The sequence below is a fragment of the Loxodonta africana genome, chromosome 10 (genome assembly GCF_030014295.1).
Source record: "Loxodonta africana isolate mLoxAfr1 chromosome 10, mLoxAfr1.hap2, whole genome shotgun sequence".
NCBI classification, from domain to species: Eukaryota; Metazoa; Chordata; class Mammalia; order Proboscidea; family Elephantidae; genus Loxodonta; species Loxodonta africana.
The window spans coordinates 76,969,902-76,993,156 of NC_087351.1; the positions used below are offsets into that span (position 1 = coordinate 76,969,902).

Here is a 23,255-nt window from a genome sequence, read left to right on the forward strand (position 1 = left end):
GGCTGATAAAAATGTTGGTAGGATAATAACGCTTGCAGCTTCTGCAGAGATTTCTTTGGAATGCCTCCATTGAATAAGATGGAAACTAGACCCTTCTTTATTCCTCCCTTTTATGTTTCTTAGGAGCCATTAGAAAAAGGATTTGTGAGCAGAATTAGAACAAACAGTTTTTCTCTTCAACATAAAATGAAGCTAAGATGCTGGATATTTGAAAAGACCGTAGAGGATAAGAAAAGGCAGACTGTAGATGTGTTCCATGACAAGGGGAAAGCCAAAATAAAATGTGTCCTGAGAGGAATTAGGGCTAAGAGGATGGAATGGCAAGAATTATTCCAAATCAAGTTGGATAACATTTAAAGACAAATAAATAGACATGCTCTTTCTTTTTCATCTAAAGGTGTGTGTAGGTGGAGGTGGTGAGATGCTTGAAATCAAAGCTCTTATCTCCGTCTAGAGATTTAAGGAATGTGTCTGAGTGAGCTCATCTATTTCTATCAGTCTTGTTTGGTCCAAGCAGCCATTAGGGTCTGGTGGCTTGCTTTGGCATGTATCTGTTGCAGAAAAAAATACACAGCTAGTACCTTTAATGTGTTCATGCTATAAACAGACCGAAATCCTGGGTCTAACATAGTATTGACATCTAATGAATGAGCACATCAGAAATACCTGAATGGTACCATGGAATTGTGGGAACCATGGCAGGTCTTTGAAAGAAGAGCTGAATTCCCATTTGACATGAATTGATACGGCTATTATTTCCTCTGATGTAGATGTGACCAAGTGGAGGTAGGGAGAATAGAATGTCATGTTCTTTCACTGAAGCCATGCTGTGAGCAGCTCTGTCCAAACAGAATGTCAAACCTCTCAGTTGGAGACCCAAGAGGACTGACCGTGTGCCAAGAGTGAGGACAGGAGGTGATTACAGCTAATGAGGCAAAGAGAGCAACCCACCCAAGAAGTTCAGTGAGCCTTGTTTAGGTTCTCCCCTAAGGCTTAACACTGTTCCCCTTCTGTTTTTTTCCTGCCAGGAGTGCATACTGTGCGGCCTCAGTAGCCTCGCTGACAAACATCATCACCCCAGACCTCTTTGAGGGCACTGCTGAATGGATAGCAAGGTGAGAGAAGCTGGGCTGTTTCTTGGCCTCCTAGACCTCAAGTGGTTGAGTATTTACTTCTAAAAAATAAAATGAAAAAGCACTGGAAGGGATTGTAAGGTTACAAGAGATGTATTATTAGACCTCTAACCTGACACCAAATGCTGTCGTGTCAATTCCGACTCATAGCGATCCTAAAGGACAGAGTAGAACTGCCCCATAGGGTTTCCAAGGAGCACCTGGTATATTTGAACTGCCAGCCTTTTGATTAGCAGCTGCAGCTCTTAACCACAACACCACCAGGGTTTCTATTAGGCTTCTACGATTGTACATTTTAAAAATACTTAAAAATTTTTCTGTTTTCCAAACTTTCTTTATGTTGTATAATTTATTGGTTGGCAAAGATCAAAAATCTTGATAAACAGTCTTGGTGGGCGTCTAAATTGATTTAACCAGCTTGGAGAGCAATTTGGCAATATCTCAAAGTTACTCTTGCTTTCGACCCAGTAATTCCACTCCTACAGAAACTCCTATATGGATGTGTGAAGGAAACAAGTATAGAAATCATTTATAATAGCAAGAAACTAGACATAGGTTAAATGTCCATAAGCACTAGATTGGATAAGTACATTGTGGTATAGTCATATTGGAATATAATATAACAGTTAAGATGAATGAAATAGAGCTACCTGTATCAATAGAGATAAATCTCAAAAACATAATGTTGAATTAAAAAAAGGATGTTAAAGAAAACATACAGATCAATATATTTAATTAAAATTTGAAAGCATGTAAAACATGTCTGTGTTGTTTATGGGAAGAATCATACGTAGTAATGTTAGGAACGTATGTAGGAGAATGATAAGCACTAAATTCAGGATGGTGGTTACTTCTGGGGAAGAAACAAAGGAAGTGAGATCGATTGGGGAGGAGTATACAGGAAGCTTCAGTCATCTGTAATAGTTTATTTCTTTTAAAAAAAGAAGACCTGAAGTGTGTATGGCTAAGTCAAAGCTAGGCATTAGGTACGTGTATGTTCTATATATCATTTGTTATACTTTCCTGGATGCTTCAAATATTTAATATTTTAAAAAAGAAAACTGAAGGTATAATAGATATATGTGTACTATTAGTAGAATGTTATCCAAACTGTATTGTTTTTTACATTTTTATTTTTTATCAAAATAGTACTTATTACTATGTAAGTATTGTTTACAGCTGAACCAGATAATATACTATGGTCATACTTATTTTTTTATATAACTTACTTTCCCGGAGTTAATCATTACATCTTAAAAAAAAAAAAAATGCATGTTTCATGAATTCATTCCCAAATTCTCTGCCAGAGCTATAAAGTTACAATATAGTCAGATACTTCAGGTAGTCTATCAGTTCTCTTGTGTCTCTGTGTGTGTGTTTTTCAGTCATCCTTCCTGGAGCCCTCTATCTTCCTGCTTCAGTCTGGACAGATTGCTCTCAGCTTGCTGCACAGCAAGCATCCAGAAGCTTCCTTTCAGCATGTAATTTGCTTCACTCTCCTTTGTTGGAGCTCCTGCCTTCCTTTTTCTTGATTTACTTACTCATTTTAATGAAGCACATACTTCAGTAGATGCCAGAAAGGGCACTTGGTAGATACATTTTTAAGATTTTCCATATGTTTTTATTCTATTTTCACACCCGATTGATAGTTTATTTGGTTTGAGATTTCTAAGTTGGGAATTGTATAAACTTTATTTCTTCAGAATTTTACAAGCACTGCTCCGTTATCTTCTAACCTTCAGTGTCATTGTTAATAAGGCTGTTGATAATAGCCAACATTTATTGAGCACTTGCTATGTCATGCTCATTAGCAAGGTAGCTTTAGCTTAGAGATTGAGAGTATAGGTTTTCAAGTTAGACTGCTTGGGTTTGGTTCTTTTCTATATTTTCTATCATCTTTTTATTCATTATGAGTATATTTTTCTTCACCTCACTGAGATAAGCATGTAATTATAATAGATGGCTTCAAAATCCTTGTTTGATAATCCAGAAACTGAGTATCTTGGAGTTGGCATGTGTTGATTGTCTTTTCCTTTGAGGCTGGGTCACATTTTCCTGACTCTTCATATGTCAAGTAATTTTGGATGGTATCCTGGACATTGTGATGTTATGTTGAATAGACTGGATTTTGTTATATTGCTCTAAAGAGTGCTAATGTTTTATTTTAGCAGGCAATCAACTTGGGTTAAACTCAAACTGCAAATTATCACTCCTGCAGTGAGCAGTGACTCAAATCTCAGGTCAATTTTGCTTTCAGTTTGCCCATTGTATGTGTGATTCTGGGGTCAGTCAGAGATTTGAGCTAAGTTTAAACATAGAATTTGGGGTTTCTTCTCTGGTTCTCTTCTTTCTGGAATTCCTCCTCACTCTCTGGCAACCTGGTTCTTGCCAGAAAGATGGTGAGCTTTCTATTATTGTTTTGGCTGCCCTCTCACTACTCCTGAACTGCTGTTGCCACCACTCTGGTCATCCTTAGGGCAAACCAGGAGGATAAAAACAAGCAAAGGGGAGAGGAGAGTCTAACTCCCTGCTCTTTGCTCCAAGTTTGCAGTCCCCACCAAAACCTGTCTGCTATTTTTCAGTCTGCTGAGCTCTCAGGAAATTTTCTTTTGTATTTTGTCCAGAGTTTATAGCTGTTCTTTGTGGGAGGATTGATTTGTTAGGCACCTACTAGATGTGGAACTCAGCCTGGGTTTGAATCCTAGTTTTGCCACTTATTAGCTGTGTGCCTTGGATAAGTTATTTAACTGTTTAACTTCACTGTGTTTCTTTATATGTCAAATGATGGGATATTGAATTTGATATTAAGCTGAGACACAAAGAAATTCAGTGGACCAGAGCTGTTATGATAGCCTCTGTGCTATGCTGCTTGCCAGTGCTATTGTGAGTCCCAATCTTTTATGTTTTTGTTTTGATTTTCTTTTTCTTTGTTACCACCCACTCCACTCCCCTCCGTAGAAGCTTTTGGAATATCTCTTCTTGCCATTGGGAAACTTCATGCTGATGGAGTTTGATGTGGATCTTTTTTCATTCATTGTGCAGGGCACGCAGCAGGCCCCTTTGATCAGGGAGCCCATGTACTTAATAATTTCTTTCACTCTTCTAATTTCTTAAATCTTTTTTTTTTTTTTGCCTATTTTCCATTCTTTAATCTTTCTTGTACTTTCTGAGAGATTCCCTTACCTTTTATTTTCCAATTCTTTTATTCAGTTTTTATTTCTGCAATTCTGTTTTTAATTTTCCAGAGCTTATTCTTATTCCCTGAATGCTGCTTTTTTTATATAGTCTCCTGTTCTCACTTCAGGGATGATTTATCCTTGCAATATTTTTTTTTATTGTACTTTAAGTGAAAGTTTACAAATCAAGTCAGTCTCTCATACAAAAATTTATATACTCCTTGCTATATACTCGTAATTGCTTTCCCCCTAATGAGACAGTCTGCTTCTTTCCTCCACTCTCTCTTTTTGTGTCCATTTGGCCAGCTTCTGACCCCTTCTGCCCTCTCATCTCCCCTCCAGACAGGAGATGCCAACGTAGTCTCATGTGTCTACTTGATCCGAGAAACTCATTCTTTACCAGTATCATTTTCTATCCCATTGTCCAGTCCAATCCCTGTCTGAAGAGTTGGCTTTGGGGATGGTTCCTGTCTTGGGCTAACAGAAGGTCTGGGGACCGTGACCACCGGGGTCCTTCTAGTCTCAGACTGTTAACTCTGGTCTTTTTATGTGAATTTGGGGTCTGCATCCCACTGCTTTCCTGCTCCCTCAGGGTTTCTCTGTTGTGTTTCCTGTCAGGGCAGTCCTTGGTTGTAGCCAGGCGCCATCTAGTTCTTCTGGTCTCAGGCGGGTGTAGTTTCTGGTTTATGTGGCCCTTTCTGTCTCTTGGGCTCATAATTACCTTGTATCTTTGGTGTTCTTCATTCTCCTTTGCTCCAGATGAGTTGAGACCAATTGATATAGCTTAGATGGTCACTTCCTTGCAATATTTTTATTTCACGTAATATTTAAAGATATATAATTTTAAAAAGTTTTTTTTCTGCTTCCTGCATTATTTCCTTCTATTTCTTTTTGTTTGCTTTGATTTCTGTCTTTCTCTCCTTCATCTTTGCTCCGATGTCTGGTGTTCAAAGCCTGGCTGTTCATATTTAAGAGTAAAGTACTAAAGCTGACAGGGAGCTATGTGTGCAATGGTGGGCTAGGATCCAGCCATCTCATTGGAGAATACTCATATATGTAGGGCTTTTTCTTCAGCTTACCAGTTTTCCAAGGAGGAATCTTCCAGATTCCTACCTTGTGAAATAATAGTGGGGAAAGGAATCGGGAGTGTTTGCTTTCAGAGCATAGACTCTCACTTTTAAGCTTTCTGTTTGGTATGGTGCCTTGCCCCTGCTCTCAGCTGTGCTTGATATCCACTAATTCAAGTACTCTTGATTAAGCCCTCCAAATCTCTTATCTTCTGCTAGGTTTGAGGTGGGTACCTAGAGGTCTAACTGATTCTTACATGAATTTGCGACTAATCATCTTTTTTATTTTTAGCTTTTTGGAATTTTTTTTTTCCTTGTGTTTTTGGTGAAAGTTTACACAGCAAATTTGGTTCTCATTTAATAATTTCTGTACATATCGTTCAGTTACGTTTTTCACAGTATATTAGCATTCTCATTATTTCCATCCTGGTTGTTCTGTTTCTTTTTGTCTAGCTTCCCTGTGCCCATTACCTTCTCATCTTTGGTCTAGGGAAAATGTTTACTGTTTGGTTTCATTTAGATGATTATTTAGAGGAGCACAGTATTCATGGGTGATATCATTTATTTTATGGGCCAGCCTGTCATTGCAGCCAATCTTCTTGGTTCAGACTCATCTGTCTTAGTTATCTAGTGCTGCTGTAATAGAAATACCACAAGTGGATGGTTTTAACAAAGAGAAATTTATTCTCTCACAGTCTAGTAGGCTAGAAGTCCGGATTCAGGGCACCAGCTCCAGGCAAAGGCTTTCTCTGTCTGTCAGGTCTGGAGGAAGACCCTTGTCATCAATCTTCCTCTGGTCTCAGAGCTTCTCCATGCAGGAGCCCCAGGTCCAAAGTACAAGCTCGGCCTTCTTGGTGGTATGAGGTCCTCAACTCTCTGCTCCCTTCCCTTTCATCTCTTGTAAGATAAAAGGTGATGCAGGCCATGCCCCAGGGAAGCTCCCTTTACATTGGAACAGGGATGTGACCTGAGCAAGGGTGTTATATCCCACCCTAAAATACTTTTTAACATAATCTAATCTTGCCTCATTAACCACAGGCAGAGATTAGGATTTACAACACATAGGAAAATTATATTAATCACAGAATGGAGGACAACCACACAATACTGGGAATCATGGCCTAACCAAATTGACACATATTTTGGGGGGACACAATTCAATCCATGACACCATCCCACTTTTAGAACTATCTTATATTTCTAATCCTTGAACCTTTCTTTGGAGGAGGCCCCTTGCTTTTTGTTGCCTGCTTTTCCCCAGCTCCTCACCTTTTCTCCCTTGTTGGTTTAGGTTCCTTCCTTTTGCTAAGTTGGTTACTTCTAGCCCTCTCCTTTTCTGGGTTCCAAATTTTTATTATCTCTTGTCTGTGTTCATGTCCTCTCGTACTCTCTTTACCCTTGTAGGTGGTTTTTTTTTTTTTTTTCTTTTAATTCCTTCACTTTTTTACTTGTGTTCAATCAATTATGTTTAGCTAGAAGATACTCCCAAAGAATTTTACTAAATGAAAAAAGCAAAGTGCAGAAGAACATGTATCATATGCTCCCATGTATGTAAAAACAAAGAGAGGGAAAGTGGAACATAGCTGTGTATATCTGTGTGTGTGGTGTGTGTGTATGTGTGTGTGTGTGTGTGTGTGTAGAAAGTGACTATGAGGCGGCAGGAGACTTACATTGCATTCTATATTCTTTTGTACTGTTTGAATTTTTTTAAATGTTTTTTTTACCTTTTCAATTAAAAAAAAGACCAGTTGATAAAAATTTAGAGATCCCTTGCATATCCTTCACTCATCTTTCAAACTTGAGCTTTTCCTATAATCCAAGGAGCCAAATGCCATAATCTTGCACTGGAAAGGGAACTTTGAAGGTGTGTGTCTGGGCGGGGGAAGAGGAGATTCCGAGGAACCTGTACAGAGAAGGTTAGCTTGTTTTTGACCCTGTACTCTATACTGGTGATCTCTCTGGGCTGGGACGCCTCCAAAATAGACCTGTGAGTTCCCCAGGTGCCGTGAGACAGCAAGATATTACTTCTCCCTTTCTCTCCCACCTGAAGTTTTAGCAGCTCTTGGATTAAATGCTGGTTTTCCTGTCCACCTGTCTCACTGCTGGGATGGTGAGGCGGTCCCACTTGTAGGGAGTGTGACTCCATGCTTAGAGATCCTTGCAGGGAAAGTTCTACGTTGTTATACTTTATTACTTCACAGATAAAACATGATTATTACAGACAAGCAAAAAGAACAAAATCTAAATCACTTGGAACCCCACCACCAAGAGATAACCACTGTTTTTCTTATTAATCGTTCCAGAATTCTGAACATGAAATCATAGAGTATATTACCATTTTATAACTTCTTTCATATGTTTGAAACATTTCCTCCAATGATGTTTTAGAAGTCACTATACTTCTCTAGTATTCCTTTAAATGACCATAGTTTATATAACCAGTCTCCTATTGTTGAGCTTCTAACTTGTTTCTAATATTCCACTGTTATAATTGGGCATACAGTAAACATTCTTATAGTCTGGTCTTTGGGCACATTCGTATTAATTTTGTAGGATTAATTCCTAGAAATAGTATATTATTGGGTCAAAGATTATTCATGTTTTTATGACTAGAAAATATAGTCTTAATATATAGCGTAACCCAAATAATTACAGTAACAGTAATATATGAATAATCAGAATATATAGGATATTTTAGTTTTTAAAATTGAGGGTTTATTTTTGATATTTGAATAGCTATAAAGATACATATGTTCATTATAGAACTTTTTGAAAAGAAAGAAACATAAAAAGGAAAAATATCACGAATAGACCTACATGCAAAGATAACCAGAATTAGCGATTATTTTTCAATGTATGTTTTTTAACTTGATGGTTTTCATACCATATGTATAATTTTATAACCTTTTTCCAAAGAGTAATGATTTGAGGAGCTATGTTTCTTACATAGAGTTTCTAAGTTTCTATTTTTTGGGGGGAAAGACAACTCTGAAAGTTAGCATCTTCCCTTTCAGAGTATGGCTGCTTATGCTCCCATCTGAGTGAACTCAGTCTTTGGTACCAAGGATGGTCCTGACTTGTGTGCATCCATTCAGCCCGACTGCAAGTTAGTTGAGACTGACTGCTCAATCTGCTTTTTTCATCCTTTTCCTAGGTGTCAGAATTGGGAAGGTGGAATTGGCGGGGTGCCAGGGATGGAAGCCCATGGTGGCTACACTTTCTGTGGCCTGGCTGCACTGGTAATTCTCAAGAAGGAATGTTACTTAAACCTGAAGAGCTTATTAGTAAGTGTCTCTTGGGCCCCCACTCACTGTTGGTGACTCAGTGCACTGAGACCTGTGGGATTTGGGGAGAGTTTGGCTATGGGAAGCACTAGCTGACTTCTTGCCTTGAGCTTAACAAACTACAAGTCCTGGAATGAAGCTTTAGATATAGTTTTTGGAGCACTCAGCACCGTTCTGAGAAAGTGGAGTTGGGCAAATGTCTTATCTCCAGCCTTGACTCCCTTCTTTCTGCCTTTTTTTCTTCCTGCTCAGAACTCTCTAGTAGTGTGTTAAGCCAGCTCCAGAGTCTTCTTGAGTAACTCAGATATCTGTCATGAGTACTCCTCTAAGTTCCTGGAGTAGTACTCCAAGAAGAATGTTATCCTCAGTCTGTCTTATAGAACTAGAAGTTAACATGTGTCTCAGGAAGAATCTCCTGGAAAAAAAGGTTATGAGAAGAGCTTGAACCTTTTTGAAGCCAAGCTTTTATTATCTACTGTACTATGTGAATATTCGAGCTCTCTAGGCAGAGCCAGGTAATTATGGAAGAAGGTGGCCCATGCCATTTATATCTGGACTGCAAGCTCTGGCAGTATTCAGAATAAACTCAGAAAGTAGTCAGGTTCATGGAGTCACTAGAGTATAGTTAAATTCTCCTTGGTGGCCTAGTGCACAAACATACAGGCACCCCACAGCCACCCAAGAGAAGGTGTTCCCCCTTGTGTTTTCTGGGGAGTAGGCCCACTCCAACCATGACCTCAAAGCAGGTCAGCTAGACTGTGCTGCATCTGACATTCAGCTCCTTCTTGAGTTTAGATGTCAGGGTCCCATCGTGGAAGCCACTGTGAGCTTCCAAGAGAGTTTAAAACCAGAGTATGCGTCCTTATCCTCAGGAGCCTACCGCAGCTTGCCCTTCTCCCTTGAGGGTTCATGCTCACATGGCTAACTTTGTGGACTGGACTGAGAGTTATCAGGCCTCTTAAAATCTGATCTTCTGACAAGGATGAAACATTAATAAACAAAACAAAACCCATTGCTGTCTAGTTGATTCCGACTCATAGTGACCCTAAAGGACAGAGTAGAACTGCCCCATACGTTTCCAAGGGGTGCCTGGTGGATTCTAGCTGTAGACCTTTTGGTTAGCAGCTGTAGCTCTTAACCACTACGCCACCAGGGTTTCTGAAACATTAATAAGAAATATATTATCCTTGCATCATTTCTTAGCCTTATGAGTTTCAAAGAAAGTTGCCTTCCATGTGAAAGACCTGGGTTTGATCCCTGGCCAACACACCTCATGTGCAGCTATTACCTGTCTGTTGGTGGAGGCTTGTGCGTTGCTATGATGCAGAACAAGGTTTCAGTGCAGCTTCCAGACTAGGAAGAAAAGCCCGGCTATCTATTTTCAAAAGTGAGCCTGTGAATCCTAATGGTTCTATCCCATTGTGCGTAGGGTTGCCATGAGTTGCAGCTGATTGGACGGCAGTTAACAAGTTCTAATGGCAACATTCTAGATTTGAACCTTGCCTCTGCCTCTTCCTAGCTGTGTGACCTTGGGCAAACTGTCTAATTTTTTAGTTTCAATTATTTCTCTTCTGTAAAGTAAGGGTAACAATTCCTTTTTCTTTGAAGATTAAATGAGAGAACATATAAAAACAGCCTGGTACATAGTAGGTACTCAATAAATGTCAGTGTTCCTCTCACCCAAACTGCTCCTCCCTTCACTGGGACCCTTTTCTGAGGGTTTTTATGAATTCAGGTAGTTAAGGGGTATATAATAAGCCCCTGGGATCATGGACTAGAAGAAATACAATTAGTCTGGCTTAGAAACGGTTAAGCTGTGGGGTAAGTATGGATACTCCACCCCACCCCATAGGACCTATATTCTCTTTTCTAGAGAAATGCTTAGCCCACTTCCATTGACTGTGTCATCCCTAAGTGCTAGTTCATTTAAGACAGCCTGGGGCTGTATTAGTGCCTGAACCGGCACTGCATGCTTTTCTTTCTTTTAAGAGTTTGGGATTGCGACTATGGGTGGGTTTTGCCTGGAGGAGGGATATAATCTAAACTCTACAACTGTTAATTTAAGGGAGGGCTGGAGCTCCGGGACATAAAGGTCTCTAGTGGCTACTTCGGGCAACTCGATCCAGGAAGCATCTAAGTGCAGGGGAAATACCCCTTCTGTAGTCTTTCAGTTCAAGAAGGCAGTTCTGCAAGTCAGCAGCTGGTGGTTGGAACTGCCTGGAGGTCACGTGAGGGAAATGGAAACCTCAATATCTGCTCAGCCAGTTGGTTCTGCTCCTTCCTACAGGCCAAACCCATGACTATCTCTGTCTCAGTAGTATAGCGTGTTTAGAACATGTGGAGATAAGCGAAGGATGGTAGTATCATGTGTGACCACCAGGGTGACATCAAGAGCCATTGTGTAGCTTCAGAGATTTTCTTATATGAGCCAACCAGCTTCCCCTGGAGAAGCAGAGCAGCAAGGTGGGGCAGAGCCATCATTTGGTTATCAGGACTGATGGCTTCTGTACCCAGGTCTGCTAGGGGCTTGGGAAGAGACTTTGGGTGCCAGATAAAAATACAGGAACAGTTTGAGATCATCTGATGAGATGTAGCACAAGATTCCCTTCCTCTCCTTTTAATAAAATTCCCTGAGCAGAGAAAGTGATTAGAAATCGTCATTGATGGTTTGCCTTTAAATTTACTGGTTCAGCCTTGTTGCTTATTACGAGGTTTTTGCAGGTCTCCTTACAAGCTAACTTGGCCTCTCTATTCTCTGGGAACCAGCACAGATCTGGAACCAGGAAAAAGGTAGTTAGTTGTCTATTAGGTACTGACCCTGTCCCCGGCAGGGACGAGAGTGCAGTCATTTTTTAATTGCCAGGAAGATCTGGAGAGAGCTGGAACGGGAGAGCTGAGCTGAGATCAGTGTGGTTGCCTGAGAGGGGTCAGCTTAAATGTTGCACGCTATCTTTTGTGGCAGTGAGAGAAAGGAAGGTAAGACAGTTGAAGTACCAAAACTCAAGTGCCAGGCCTCTGGAGACTTGTCTTTCTGGATTTGTATCTCAGTCAGCCCACAACCACGTCTTCTATCTGTGTCTCACTCTCAGCAATGGGTGACGAGTCGGCAGATGCGATTTGAAGGTGGATTTCAGGGCCGCTGCAACAAGCTGGTGGATGGCTGCTACTCCTTCTGGCAGGCTGGGCTTCTACCCCTGCTCCATCGAGCCCTGCATGCCCAAGGTGAGTCCAGGGGCCTGTCAGCAGGGGTTAGATTTCTTCCCTGGGTGGTGGTGTCAGGTGCCCTCGAGTTGGTTCCTACTCATAGTGACCCTACAGAACAGAGTAGAACTGCCCTATAGTGTTTGCAAGGAGCAGCTGGTGGATTTGAACTGCTGACCTTTTTGGTTAGTGGCCAAGTTTTTAACTACTACAGCACCAGGACTCCAAATCAGGAAGCCAGAGTGATTTTTTAGTGTTTGATACAAGGTCTGTCTGTCCTGAACCTGCCTGGAACCTCCTGCCGTAGGGCATGCGTATGCAGAATAGGATTTTGTCCCACTGGTTTAAGGGTCATTGTTGTTTCAAACTAGCTGTGGAAGCCAGAAATTGTTTTTAGCTGGCCACGGGGACCGCATGCCCAACAGAACTAAATGCTGCCCAGTCCTGTGCCATGATTGTTTACAGATGGAACTGTTGTGATCCATCAGGTTTTCATTGGCTGATTTTCAGAAGTAGATCTCCAGGCCTTTTTCCGTCTCAGTCTACCTCTTCAGTTTCATAGAATACGCAAACCTCCACTGATAGATGGGTGGTGGCTGTGCTTGACGTACATTGTCTGGGACTCCAAGCCAGGTCTTCCACAGGGGAGGTGAGAATGCTATCACTGAACCACCACTGCCCCTGTGGTAAGAATGAGCTCCTTTTAAACTGGTATGGGGCTGTTGCTGCCTCTGCGTTATCTGGAGGGGCCAGCCCACTCCTGTCCTGGGCCCCATGGTGCCTGCCACCTCAGCTGGATGTGAGCCACTTCCCAACCCAAAGCTCCTTATTTGTCATGTCAGAACTGAAAACCCACCCTCTGCACATGGTCACACAATGACAGGATAGGCACTTGCATCAAGGGGCAGGGAACCAGGACCCACTGAGAAAAGACTAAGCATGCATGGCTGGCTGTGTCGTTGTTGCCAGCAGAAATGTTTTATTTTAAATTCACTGAACAGTGTGAAGTACAAGTTTGTTCTACTCTTGCTGTTGGAGTGGAGAAACTCATGTTCTTTTCTGTGGAGTCTCAATTGGAGATACAGAACCATCTCCAATATAGTAGTCATATAGAGCAAGCAAAAATTCTGGGAACACTCCCTTATTATCTCTTGAAATCTCAGGCTGCCTGCCAACTCTTGAATCATCTTACTCATTTATTTTGTGTGAGAACAGGGTGTCTCCGAGTAAGCCAGTGGGAGAGGGGAATTCATGGCTGCCCTGCTGGTGGGGGACCTGTTTGTAGAGGGAGACCCTTGGCCCAGAGGGAAGCTTTTCACTGGACATAGTAGTTGCGTAATTAATTGTTTGAATGTAGAAGATCATACTCTTTTTCACTCCCCCTTCCTGCTTTTCTTCTTGTTTGGCTTCTCTTTCTGAACCTGTTTCTTTAGTTTCTTAATTGCATTTGGGTTCTTAAGTTGTGGCCACTTTTGATGGTGAATTGAAATAAACAGAGACTTCCTTTTCTCAGCTGCTGGGTCTGTCCTGAAATTTCTCCCACCCGGTCACTCCAAGCCCAGGCTCTGGGACACTGGGCTTTGGTCTCAGGGTTCCCCCAGCTTGGGAGCCTGCCCAGTTTCTGGCTTGACCGCTAGTAGGAAAGTCAGCAATTCCCTGAGAGTACAATGTTTCCAAAACCAGAAATAACGTGCAGTTTTGGTGATCTTTTTATTTGGAACTGGTGAGGTTGAGCACCTGGTAAAACCGTCAGCCTTTTCCGTACCTGTCCCTGGCCGGGATAAGTGCAGCCATTCTGCAGCTGGCAGGAAAATCTGGAGAGTGCTTTAACAGGAGAGCTACCTGCCAGCACCTGCAGGGGGCGCTGCTGTTGACGTTTTGCTTATTGCAGCACCAGCTCTGGAGGACTAGTCCGGTTCAAAGCTTTCCTGTGGAAAAGGTTGCCTGTGATTCTTGGGCCTCTAGCTTTCTCCACTGCCTGGGAGAAGGCCCATGTTGGGCCTGAAGGGAAGCTTACTTCCGTCTTGGAATTAGTAGACTTGAAACAGACAGTGGTCTGGATCAAAGGGAAGTATTTTGAGCAGTAGGCAAAATACTGACCTTGGGAGTCAAAAGGACTTATAAAGTAGAAAGACATTCATAATACGTTGTGATCAGAGTTAGGTTTCTGATCAGTACGCCTGCAGTCCCGTTTCTAGTGAAGAGTCGACACCAAAATATTAATAGAGAGTATCTGGTTGTCATTTTCCTTCTTTTTTTTTTTTTCTTGTATCTTTGATTTTTCTACAGCTAATATGCTTTTCTTGGGTAAAGAAAAACAAAGTTATTTTTTAAAAGAAGGGAAATTTTATAAGACAAGTAGCAAACGGGAAAATATTTGTGACATATGATGCAGGGCTAATTTCTTTAATTTAAAAAAATTCATACACATCAATTAAAGGATGAACCACCAATGGAGAAACAGGCAAAGAATCTGGACAGATCCCATAAAAGGAAGTGCTACTATTATGGTTACTTCTATTTTTAGTACTGCGTCTGCTACAGCTGCTGCTCTTACTGGCCACTGAGACTTAGTGAGGACTCACCGTGTCCCAGAGACTGTGCTGAGCATTTCATGTGTATTTTCCTGTTTTGAGCCTCAGAACAATCCTCTGAAATAACTACGATTGCTATCCCCATTTTATAGATGAGGACACAAAGTACAGAGAGGTTAAGTGAGTAGCTTCGTAACACACCTGGTCGCCACCTACAACCATTAGTAGGTCCTTGTGCAGACTGGCTCGCATCAGAGCCATGCTTGTAACCACTGCAGATGCCCATTAATTGAACAAAAAGATGTTCAGCTCGCTTGCAGTTAGAGAAATGCAGGTTAGAACAGTAGGGCACTATTTATTTTTATTATCAGATTGGCAGAGATTTAAAAACCTAATAGCAGCCTGTGTTGGGGAGTGTGTGGGAAACCAGGCACTTCCGCACCGCTAGTGAGGGTGTAAAATTGGTGCATCACTTTCTGGAGGGCAATTTGGAGACATCAGTTTAAATTATAAGGGCACATACCCTTTAAACCCAGCAACTGCACTGTTGGGAGTTTATTTGCAGAGAGATTAACAAAGGATGTATATTGAAGTCAGATTTTAATAGCAAACAACCCAAATGCCCATCAGAAAGTTAAATAAATTATGATCTGGCCATACAAGAGCAGATCTCTGTGGGCTGACATGGAACACTCTCCAGGATCCAACACTAAGCGCGAAAGGCGCGGCCTAAAGCAGTGCGGAGGACGGCCGTGTGCATCTGTGTGCATCCAGGCTGCAGACACAAAACTTTCCCTGGAAGCATACACAGATCAGACTCCTTTCTTTAACAGTGGGAACCTTTGGGAGAGGAAGGAGGCTTACTTTTTATTTTATATCCTTCTCTACTTTTTTTTTTTAACCGTATGCATTATTACTTTTATCTTAGTAAATGAACAAATACATTTTTAAAAGGCAATGATTGTATTGCTAACTAAAAAAAAAAAAGATTGACACAGTGCAGCCAAGAATCCAGGGCATCCCCTGACTTGGCAAGTGACTGTCAGTAGCTCCACAACAGTGCTGTCTTGCATGTGGAGAAGACAGTATTTGAGAAGAATGAATTAATATTTCAGAAATATCACAGGCTGACTAATCAGTGCATTATTTCATTTTTGTGGAACACTAAGAAGGCAGCAGGCCTGTGGGATTCTGGTTCCACTGTCACTTACTAGTGTCTTGTGTGTTCTGTGAGGCATACCCTATGCCTGTACTTCTCCACCTGTGAAATTGAGCTACCCCTGTCAGTTGTTTGGAAAGACTTGATTTCTTAGATGAAAGGTACCTTTGAAATGCAGTGTGACATTGTTTTTACCCCACTGAGTCAATTCTGACTCATAGTGACCCTATAGGACAGAGTAGAACTGCCCCATAGGGTTTCTAAGGAGTGGATGGTGGATTTGAACTGTCAACACTTTAACCACTGCGCCACCAGGGCTCAGACATTAGAATGGGGATCTATAGTTTAAGGGGGGGGGGGGTGGAGCCGTGGTGGTGCAGTGGTTAAAGTGCTCTGTTGCTAACTGAAAGTTTAGTGGTTTGAACCCATCAGCTGCTACACAGGAGAAAGATGGGACAGTCTGCTTCTGTAAAGATTTACAGCCTTGGAAACCCTGTGGGGCAGTTCTACCCTGTCCCTATAGGTCCACTCTGAGTCAGAATTGACTTGATGGCAGTGGGTTGGGTTTGGGTTTGGGTGTGTGTAAGAGATTTAAAAGGCTGATTCTAGTACACAGTTATCCCCTGTAATCATATCTCCCTTCAACCTACTATGATTATGAGTGCTGGTGTGCTAATTCAGGATCTCTGCAGGTTCCTTGTAGAGTTCTTGAACTTCCAAACTCCAGTAATGTAGGAGGTGACCGAAACACTCTGTAATCTTTTTAGTAATAAAAACAGCATTTTCTTTTCAGATTCTCATTTTGGCCATAGGTTATCACTGATGTCATAACAGTAGCCCTTTGTTTGTTGTGGATTATAAATGAAAAGTATATGTGGTACAGTTGTTTAATGCAGATCTCCTGAAGTTTAATAAATATGATTTTTAATAACAGCTTCATTAAGAGATAATTCACATACCATACAGTTCATCCATTTCAAGGGTACAATTCTGTGGATTTTTTTTTGTACATTCACAGAATTTTGCAACCGTCACCATAATCAATTTTAGAAGATTTTCTTCACCCCAAAAGGAAACCCCGTATCTATTAAATACGCTTTCTAAAAGAAGTCACAAAGGAAAAATCAACAGTTTGCAGCATAAATTTAAAACTTCATGCATTAAAAAAAGGTCAAAAAACCAGGGGAAAATATGTGCAGCAGATGTCACAGATAAAGGGTAAATATAAAAAAGCCAGATTAATAAACTTGACTAATGGCTCTCAGAAGGCAATGGACAGATAGATGGCATCTCAAAAAAAAAAAAAAAAAAAAAAAAATGCAACTAGTAAAGTTTTGGAAAAATTTCACTCTAGTAATCAGAGACATGCAAATCAAAATAAATGATCAGGTACTGTTTTTAGCGTTTCGATTACTGAGAATTTTTTTAGTGGCTAATGCTGCCGATAATACAGTAACATTTTAAATGCTACTGGAGGCTGTATAAATTTTTAAAGCTATTCTGGAAAGTAGTTTGTCAGCATCTCCTAAAAGCTTTCAAAATGTTTATTCCCTTCAACTGATTAATTCCACTCCCGTGAATCTGTTTGAAGAAAATAATCCTAAATGGAGAATATTCACAAAGATGTTCATTGCATCATTATAATTGCAAGGAACTGGAAACAACCTTGAAAATAAGTAAAAGGAGATGGAGTGAAGCCCCATGGTAAATGTATGTAGAGAGCGAGCGAGCCCTGGTGTCTCAGTGGTTAATAAGCATTTGGCTGCTAACCAGAAGGTCAGCAGTTTGAATCCACCAGCTGCTCCTTGGAAATCAACAATCGTGAAGAAGGCGCAGGACCAGGCAACATTTCATCCTGTTATACCCCAGGCTGCCATGTGTCAGAGCGGCCTCTACCACAGCTGCCAACAACAGCACCATCATATTACATGATGCAGGAGGGCACTTACCAGGAATGCCTCTTAGTAAAACTTTTTGAGCCAAGAGAAAAGTTGGAAAATTCCCTTTGAAGAGAGTCTAAATTCAGGCTTAGGCAATTAGGAGAAGGAATAAGACTTTATTGCCCCTGTTAAGTGTTCCCATAGCTGATTAGAGTCTGGCTAGCAAGTTTCAGAGATTCGCTAAAGGAAATGCCTTAAGAAGCGTCATGAGCCGAGGTCAGGAGCAGTAACACAAGCCAGTCTGGAAAGCTAAGCCAAGCGGCTAGTTCACTGCCTGCCGGAGATGTGGTCTGGGGTGGTCTTCCAAGTTAGTGGGGTACACTTCAAGGAAAGTGAAAGCACCGCTTTGAGCTGCTGCGCTTTGATTCATGTCACGGTTCAGAAGGGACATGTGATGTTATATTCATGTCTTGAGTATAATTTTCAAGAATAGAGACCTTGACTGGTTCCATCAGGTAGTTAAATACGAGTAAGTCATGGGTACTTTGCTGGACTTGCCTTTGCTTCCTTCCCCCAGGCCCTCACTGTCCTTTGCCTCCTCACAGGTGATCCCGCCCTCAGTATGAGCCACTGGATGTTTCATCAGCAGGCCCTGCAGGAGTACATTCTGATGTGCTGCCAGTGCCCCGCTGGGGGGCTTCTGGATAAACCTGGCAAGTGAGTGCCTTTTCTCTGGGGAGGGAGGGAGAGCTGGGAAGGGGAGAGAGGAGCATGCCCCTCGGTGGAAGCACCTACCAAAGCCTTTACAGGAAAAGCCTAGGCGCCCCTTTCCATCTTTGCTGGCCCTTCCAGCTGCCTAGTGCTAGTGTTGCATGGGAAAAAGTACCCCAACTGGGTGTGTCCCCCATCTCCAGTTGCCCCCCTACCCCCGCCACCTACACCATCTCCCTCCAGATACATAAACAGCAAATTTCTGGGTTGTTAGCTTTTCTTTTTTTTAACCAAACTGATTTAAATAGAACACGATACAGGATTTTTAAAACCCCCGAGTGTCGTAAACAGAGATTGTAATCACAACAGCTATTACAGAGTGGATTAAATGACAAAATCTGAGGTGCTGTATGTGCCGTAATTTAAAAAGAAAGGGGAAATCATAATCCCTGCCCTCCTCTGCTGCCCCCCTGTTCCCCCAACATCCTCCCTGAGCATCCAGGGGAAGGTCCCGCTGAAGGTCAGTCCCCAGCAATTTATAGGAAGAATCTGGTCCATTTCTAGACATTTTGTTGTTTTTTTCTAGACAAATATATTAATTTAGCACTGGCACCAGAGAGCTGTGCCTTCCAGCCCTTTCCAAAAGACAGCTGGAGAGACCAACTCTAAAATTACAGTTCACATTTCTGGGCAGGACTGAAGGATGGGTTAAAAAAAAAACTGCTGGGAAAACCCATTCCCTCTAGCCGTGTGGGGGGCATTGGTGGGATGTGTGAGCATCACAGCCCCTGAATGTGTGTGGCCACCATTGGTGCCAACCAGTTCATTCCAGTTTGCACCCCTGCTGGGAATTTGCATTTCCACCCCAGATATACTGAATCGGAATCTACATTTTAAACAAGATCCCCAGGTGATTCTTACGTATAATACATTTTGAGAACCACTGCTCTGCTAGTGGTTCTCAGAGTTGGTCCCAAACCAGCGGCATTAGCGTCGCCCGGGAACTTGTTAGAGGGGCTGGAACCTGGACAAACCCCGTGGAAGCCCTGTTTTGATAACACTTGCTCCAGAGACTTGGGAGCAGAGGAGCACCTGTTCAGAGCCTCCCTGTCCTTGCAGGTCACGTGACTTCTACCACACCTGCTACTGCTTGAGCGGTTTGTCCATAGCCCAGCACTTTGGCAGCGGAGCCATGCTGCATGATGTGGTGCTGGGGGTGCCTGAGAACGCTCTGGTAAGGTGGGGTGGGCGGCTCAACACCTCTCCTTCACAGGGCCCCAGGACGGGGGACTTGCCAAGGAGGCAGCACAGCGCCGTTGGTGTGTGGAACTAGCTCTCTGTGTCCTGTGTAGACAGGCTGGTCAGCTCACAGTCCTACCCTCCTCCCACTTTGCAGCCCACTCATGAGGATGAGGACTTTCTCCCCATTTTGTGACTGTGGAGGGAACACCCTTCTAGGCCAACTCAGTTCCGGCCGGTGGACTAATCCACGAGAGAGGTTTTGTGCCTTTATTCTAGGGCCTCCAACCTACTACCACTTACGAGGGTCCCCTCTCTGAGGAAGCCACAGGCGATTATTACTCAGGCAGTGAGTCCCTGCAGGCCTGTAGCAGCCACACTGCACTGCATGGCTGACCTCACCTCTCCGTGAGCTGTCTGCCTAGTGCCATATCTTAGAGAAGCTGCACCAGACACCTTCTGTAGCTGGGATCGTCCCTAGTGTGCTGCCGTCGGGCCTCTTTTGTCCCCTTACAGCACTCTTCGCAGCTTGGAAGTGTTCGTTCAGCTTGTTTGTTGTCTGCCTCCCTCAGAAATGTCGGCTCCCTGAGGGCAGCATGTTCATGCTGCATGGGTTCTAGAATAGCCTGGTGGTAGGAGACGCTCCAGGATGTCCTCTGGGTCTGTGATGTGAGCCCGGTTAAGAATGTCCAGAGTGATCAAATGATGGGGCCTCTGCCAGTTGTCATGTTGTGTGTAATTTTAGGATAATACAGCCTCATAAAATTAGATGGGTAGCTTCCCCCCCCCCTTTTTTAAGTCTGAAAAAGTTTTTATAGGTTAAAGATTGATTTTTGTAGGTTTGATAACACTTGCCTGAACAAAACATCAAGGCCTAGTATCTTTTCTGTGGAGGTGAAGCAGTGATGACAGAATAATCAATTATTGATTTAATTTATTCATATAAAAAAATAGGTTTTAAAAAATTCCTTCTTGAGTCAATATTGACCATTTATATTGTTCTATAAAATTACTCAGTTTATTGAATTTTCATTATGTTTTGCCATGAATTTGCTCATAGTGTTCTCTTATAATTTTATGAATCTCTCCTGTGATTATGTCCTCTTCATTCTCCCAGAGGGGGAGAGTCCTGAATCCTGGCCTAGGGTTATGCCCTGTCGCAGACCTAAAGTTTCCTTTGGGTTTTTTGTGACGAAGTACGGTAAAATAAAAGAGTTTAAACATGGCCTGACACCCTTACTGCACAGTAGGGTTACGGTTCATTTTCTTGATTACAAATGTAAATACATGCTCATTGTCTTAATAACTGGAATACACGCACACACGTATAAATAAGAAAACTGAGAACAATCACACATCACTGTTACTATTTTGGTGGATGTCTGTTCATATACATCACATATACTGTATGAACGATAGTCTCCATAAAGCTAAGTTCCAAAATGGGAAGATAACTCATATCCTCACTTTTCCACTTGATCATTCTGATACCAGCCACCCATATGGCACTTTCTCTCCCTGACCCTAACCACCCAGAGTTGGGTCTCCACAAGTTAGGACTCTGTCCTTCCAGCCCCTGCCAAATAGGCAAAACACTAGCCTCTCTGCTGGTTCTCACTGCCCCTGGTGGGTTCGATAATTCGCTAGAATGACTCACAGAACTCACAAAGGCTACCTGTACTTGCAGTCACCTATTTAGTACAACCAGAAAGGATACAAGCCCAGAGACGCATCAGGCAAGGTCTGGGAGAGGTCCCGATACCACAAGGCTTCCTTTGTTCCCAGGGACGCACACACCACACCCTCTACCATACACAGATGTTCTCACCAATCCACAAGGCCCCAAAAGAGAGCCCTCCAAGGTCCCAGGTCCCCTACTGGTTGGGACCTCAATGAATATGCATGACTTGGGCCTTAACGCATAGTTATTATCAGTCCAATCAGTGAATATGCATGTCTGCATTTAGGCCCTGAAGTTCGTTTGCTAGGTGTGGGCCTCTGTAGCCCCTACTTGCCTGGCTATTTTGGAAGACAAATGCCTGTCTTGATTGCTCTGGTTATTTTCAGAAACCAGAGCCATAGAGCCAAAGCAAGTTCTTTGCCCTCATGTACACACTTCTTAAAAGTAAGTTGGGGATGATACTGTGCATACTGTTTTTCTCAATATGTTATAAGCATCTGCCCATATCACTAAGTATTTGAAAGCATGCTTTTTAATGGCTGTATAATATTACTTGGTGTTTCATGTAATATAGTATGTTTTTAGCAAATACCCTGTGGACCTGGTACAGGCTGTTGAACATTTGGGCCTGGTGTGATAAATATTTGTGTATATTCTGATGGTTCTACATAGTAGATTCTTAGAAGCACACTATGTGTTCAAGGAGGTGAACACTTGCTGCAGAGCACCGAGGTGATTAACTGTCATCTGTCTGTCTCCCTGCAGCAGCCCACTCACCCTGTGTACAACATTGGACCCGATAAGGTGATCCAGGCCACCATGCACTTTCTGCAAAAGCCAGTCCCCAGCCTCGAGGAGCAGGAGGATGAGGCAGCAGCAGAGCCTGCCACCGACTAGAGGACATGGGGTTCCCTGGCTGTGTTCACCCACCGCCCCAGTCAGACCAAGGTCAATACGATCCGATACGTAGTGCATTCTGTGCAACGCAAGCCTTAGCCACTCTGAGCTGTGGCTCTCTTTTTTTCCTTTCTTGTTAAACAAAACCATTGGCTCTGGGTTTGGAGAACATTGTGGCGTGGTTTCTGAATCCTTTCCACACCTGTCAAACCAAAAATCTATCAGCTCGTGTGACATCTAAAGCCGCCTCTGGCCTGCCCAGGGTTAGGCTGGGGAACAGTGCATGCTGACAGGAAGCAGCCCCTCCCGCCAGCTCTCCAGCCTGCACAGTCGTATTGAAATAAATGATGTCTATGAGTATTACAGCAGCCAGAGCCACCACTGCGGTTCTTACCCGCACACCACCATTAAATTGGCGGGCCAGGTGCCTGCCCAGGGACTGAAAATACGAGTTCTCCAGAAAAAAACACTGATGGAACTCCACTAGGAGATACTCAAGTCTCCCTGCATTTCTTCGATACCTCTCACCTCCCACCCTGGTCATCTGGAGCTGGGGGAGAAAGTGCTGTGTGAACTTGGAGTCCTTCCTCAGCCGGAGAACAGAGCCCTGCAGTCTCTCCAAGGCCGCAAGTGGTGCTTCAGCCCCAGGTGTGGTGACTTAGACCTGGGAAACCAATTATGAGTGGAAAAGGAACCTCTACTTCAACTCTGTGGAGGAGGAAGCAGCCCCCTCACGCACCCCATCATGTGCCCTGAAAACCCCTCTGGTGTCCTCAAGGCAGCACCTGTAGCCCAGGACTGTCCTGTTTATTTCCATCTGTCTTCCACCAGATTGCCAGGCCACCCTCCTTGAAGACAGTGTTATCTTTTCTCACCTAAAGTATTAACACTACTAAATCTCTCACCTTAATTTCTGACTCAGGATTTTTTCACGTTCTGCCCACTATTGGCTCGCAGAAGTAAAATCCAGTGCTAAATAAGCCGGCTGCTGCAAGGCAAGTTGCCTTGTAGACCTGCTGGTGGGAGTGAGTGCCTCTGCTGCCCGCCCACACTGAGCCCCTTGGTGAGTGGGCTGTCGAATTGGGTCGTCTGTTCACTGTTGCGTCACAGTGAACTCCATGTCACCGGCGTTCACGTGAGCAGCCACGGGCTGCAGGCAAACTGGAGCGTGGAGATGCAGCATGAGGCTCTTCTCAAAACTCTGGCCATTGCTGCCTCTTATTCCCTGTTGCTTTGGCATACTGGGCTATGTCTCACCTCCTTGAATTAATAAAAGAATGACATTTTCTACAA

At 42.9% G+C, this 23,255-nt stretch overlaps 1 protein-coding gene across 1 annotated transcript in view; it reads left to right on the forward strand.

The window, feature by feature from the left end:
• FNTB (farnesyltransferase, CAAX box, subunit beta) overlaps nt 1–23,255 on the forward strand; it is a 79,719-nt gene extending 56,464 nt beyond the window's left edge. The window contains exons 7-12 of the mRNA XM_003408714.4: nt 1,029–1,115; nt 8,531–8,660; nt 11,750–11,882; nt 18,040–18,151; nt 19,265–19,379; nt 21,831–23,255. Of these exons, the coding sequence (XP_003408762.1) occupies nt 1,029–1,115; nt 8,531–8,660; nt 11,750–11,882; nt 18,040–18,151; nt 19,265–19,379; nt 21,831–21,962 (709 nt within the window). The 3' untranslated portion in view covers nt 21,963–23,255. The remainder of the gene's footprint in view (nt 1–1,028; nt 1,116–8,530; nt 8,661–11,749; nt 11,883–18,039; nt 18,152–19,264; nt 19,380–21,830) is intronic.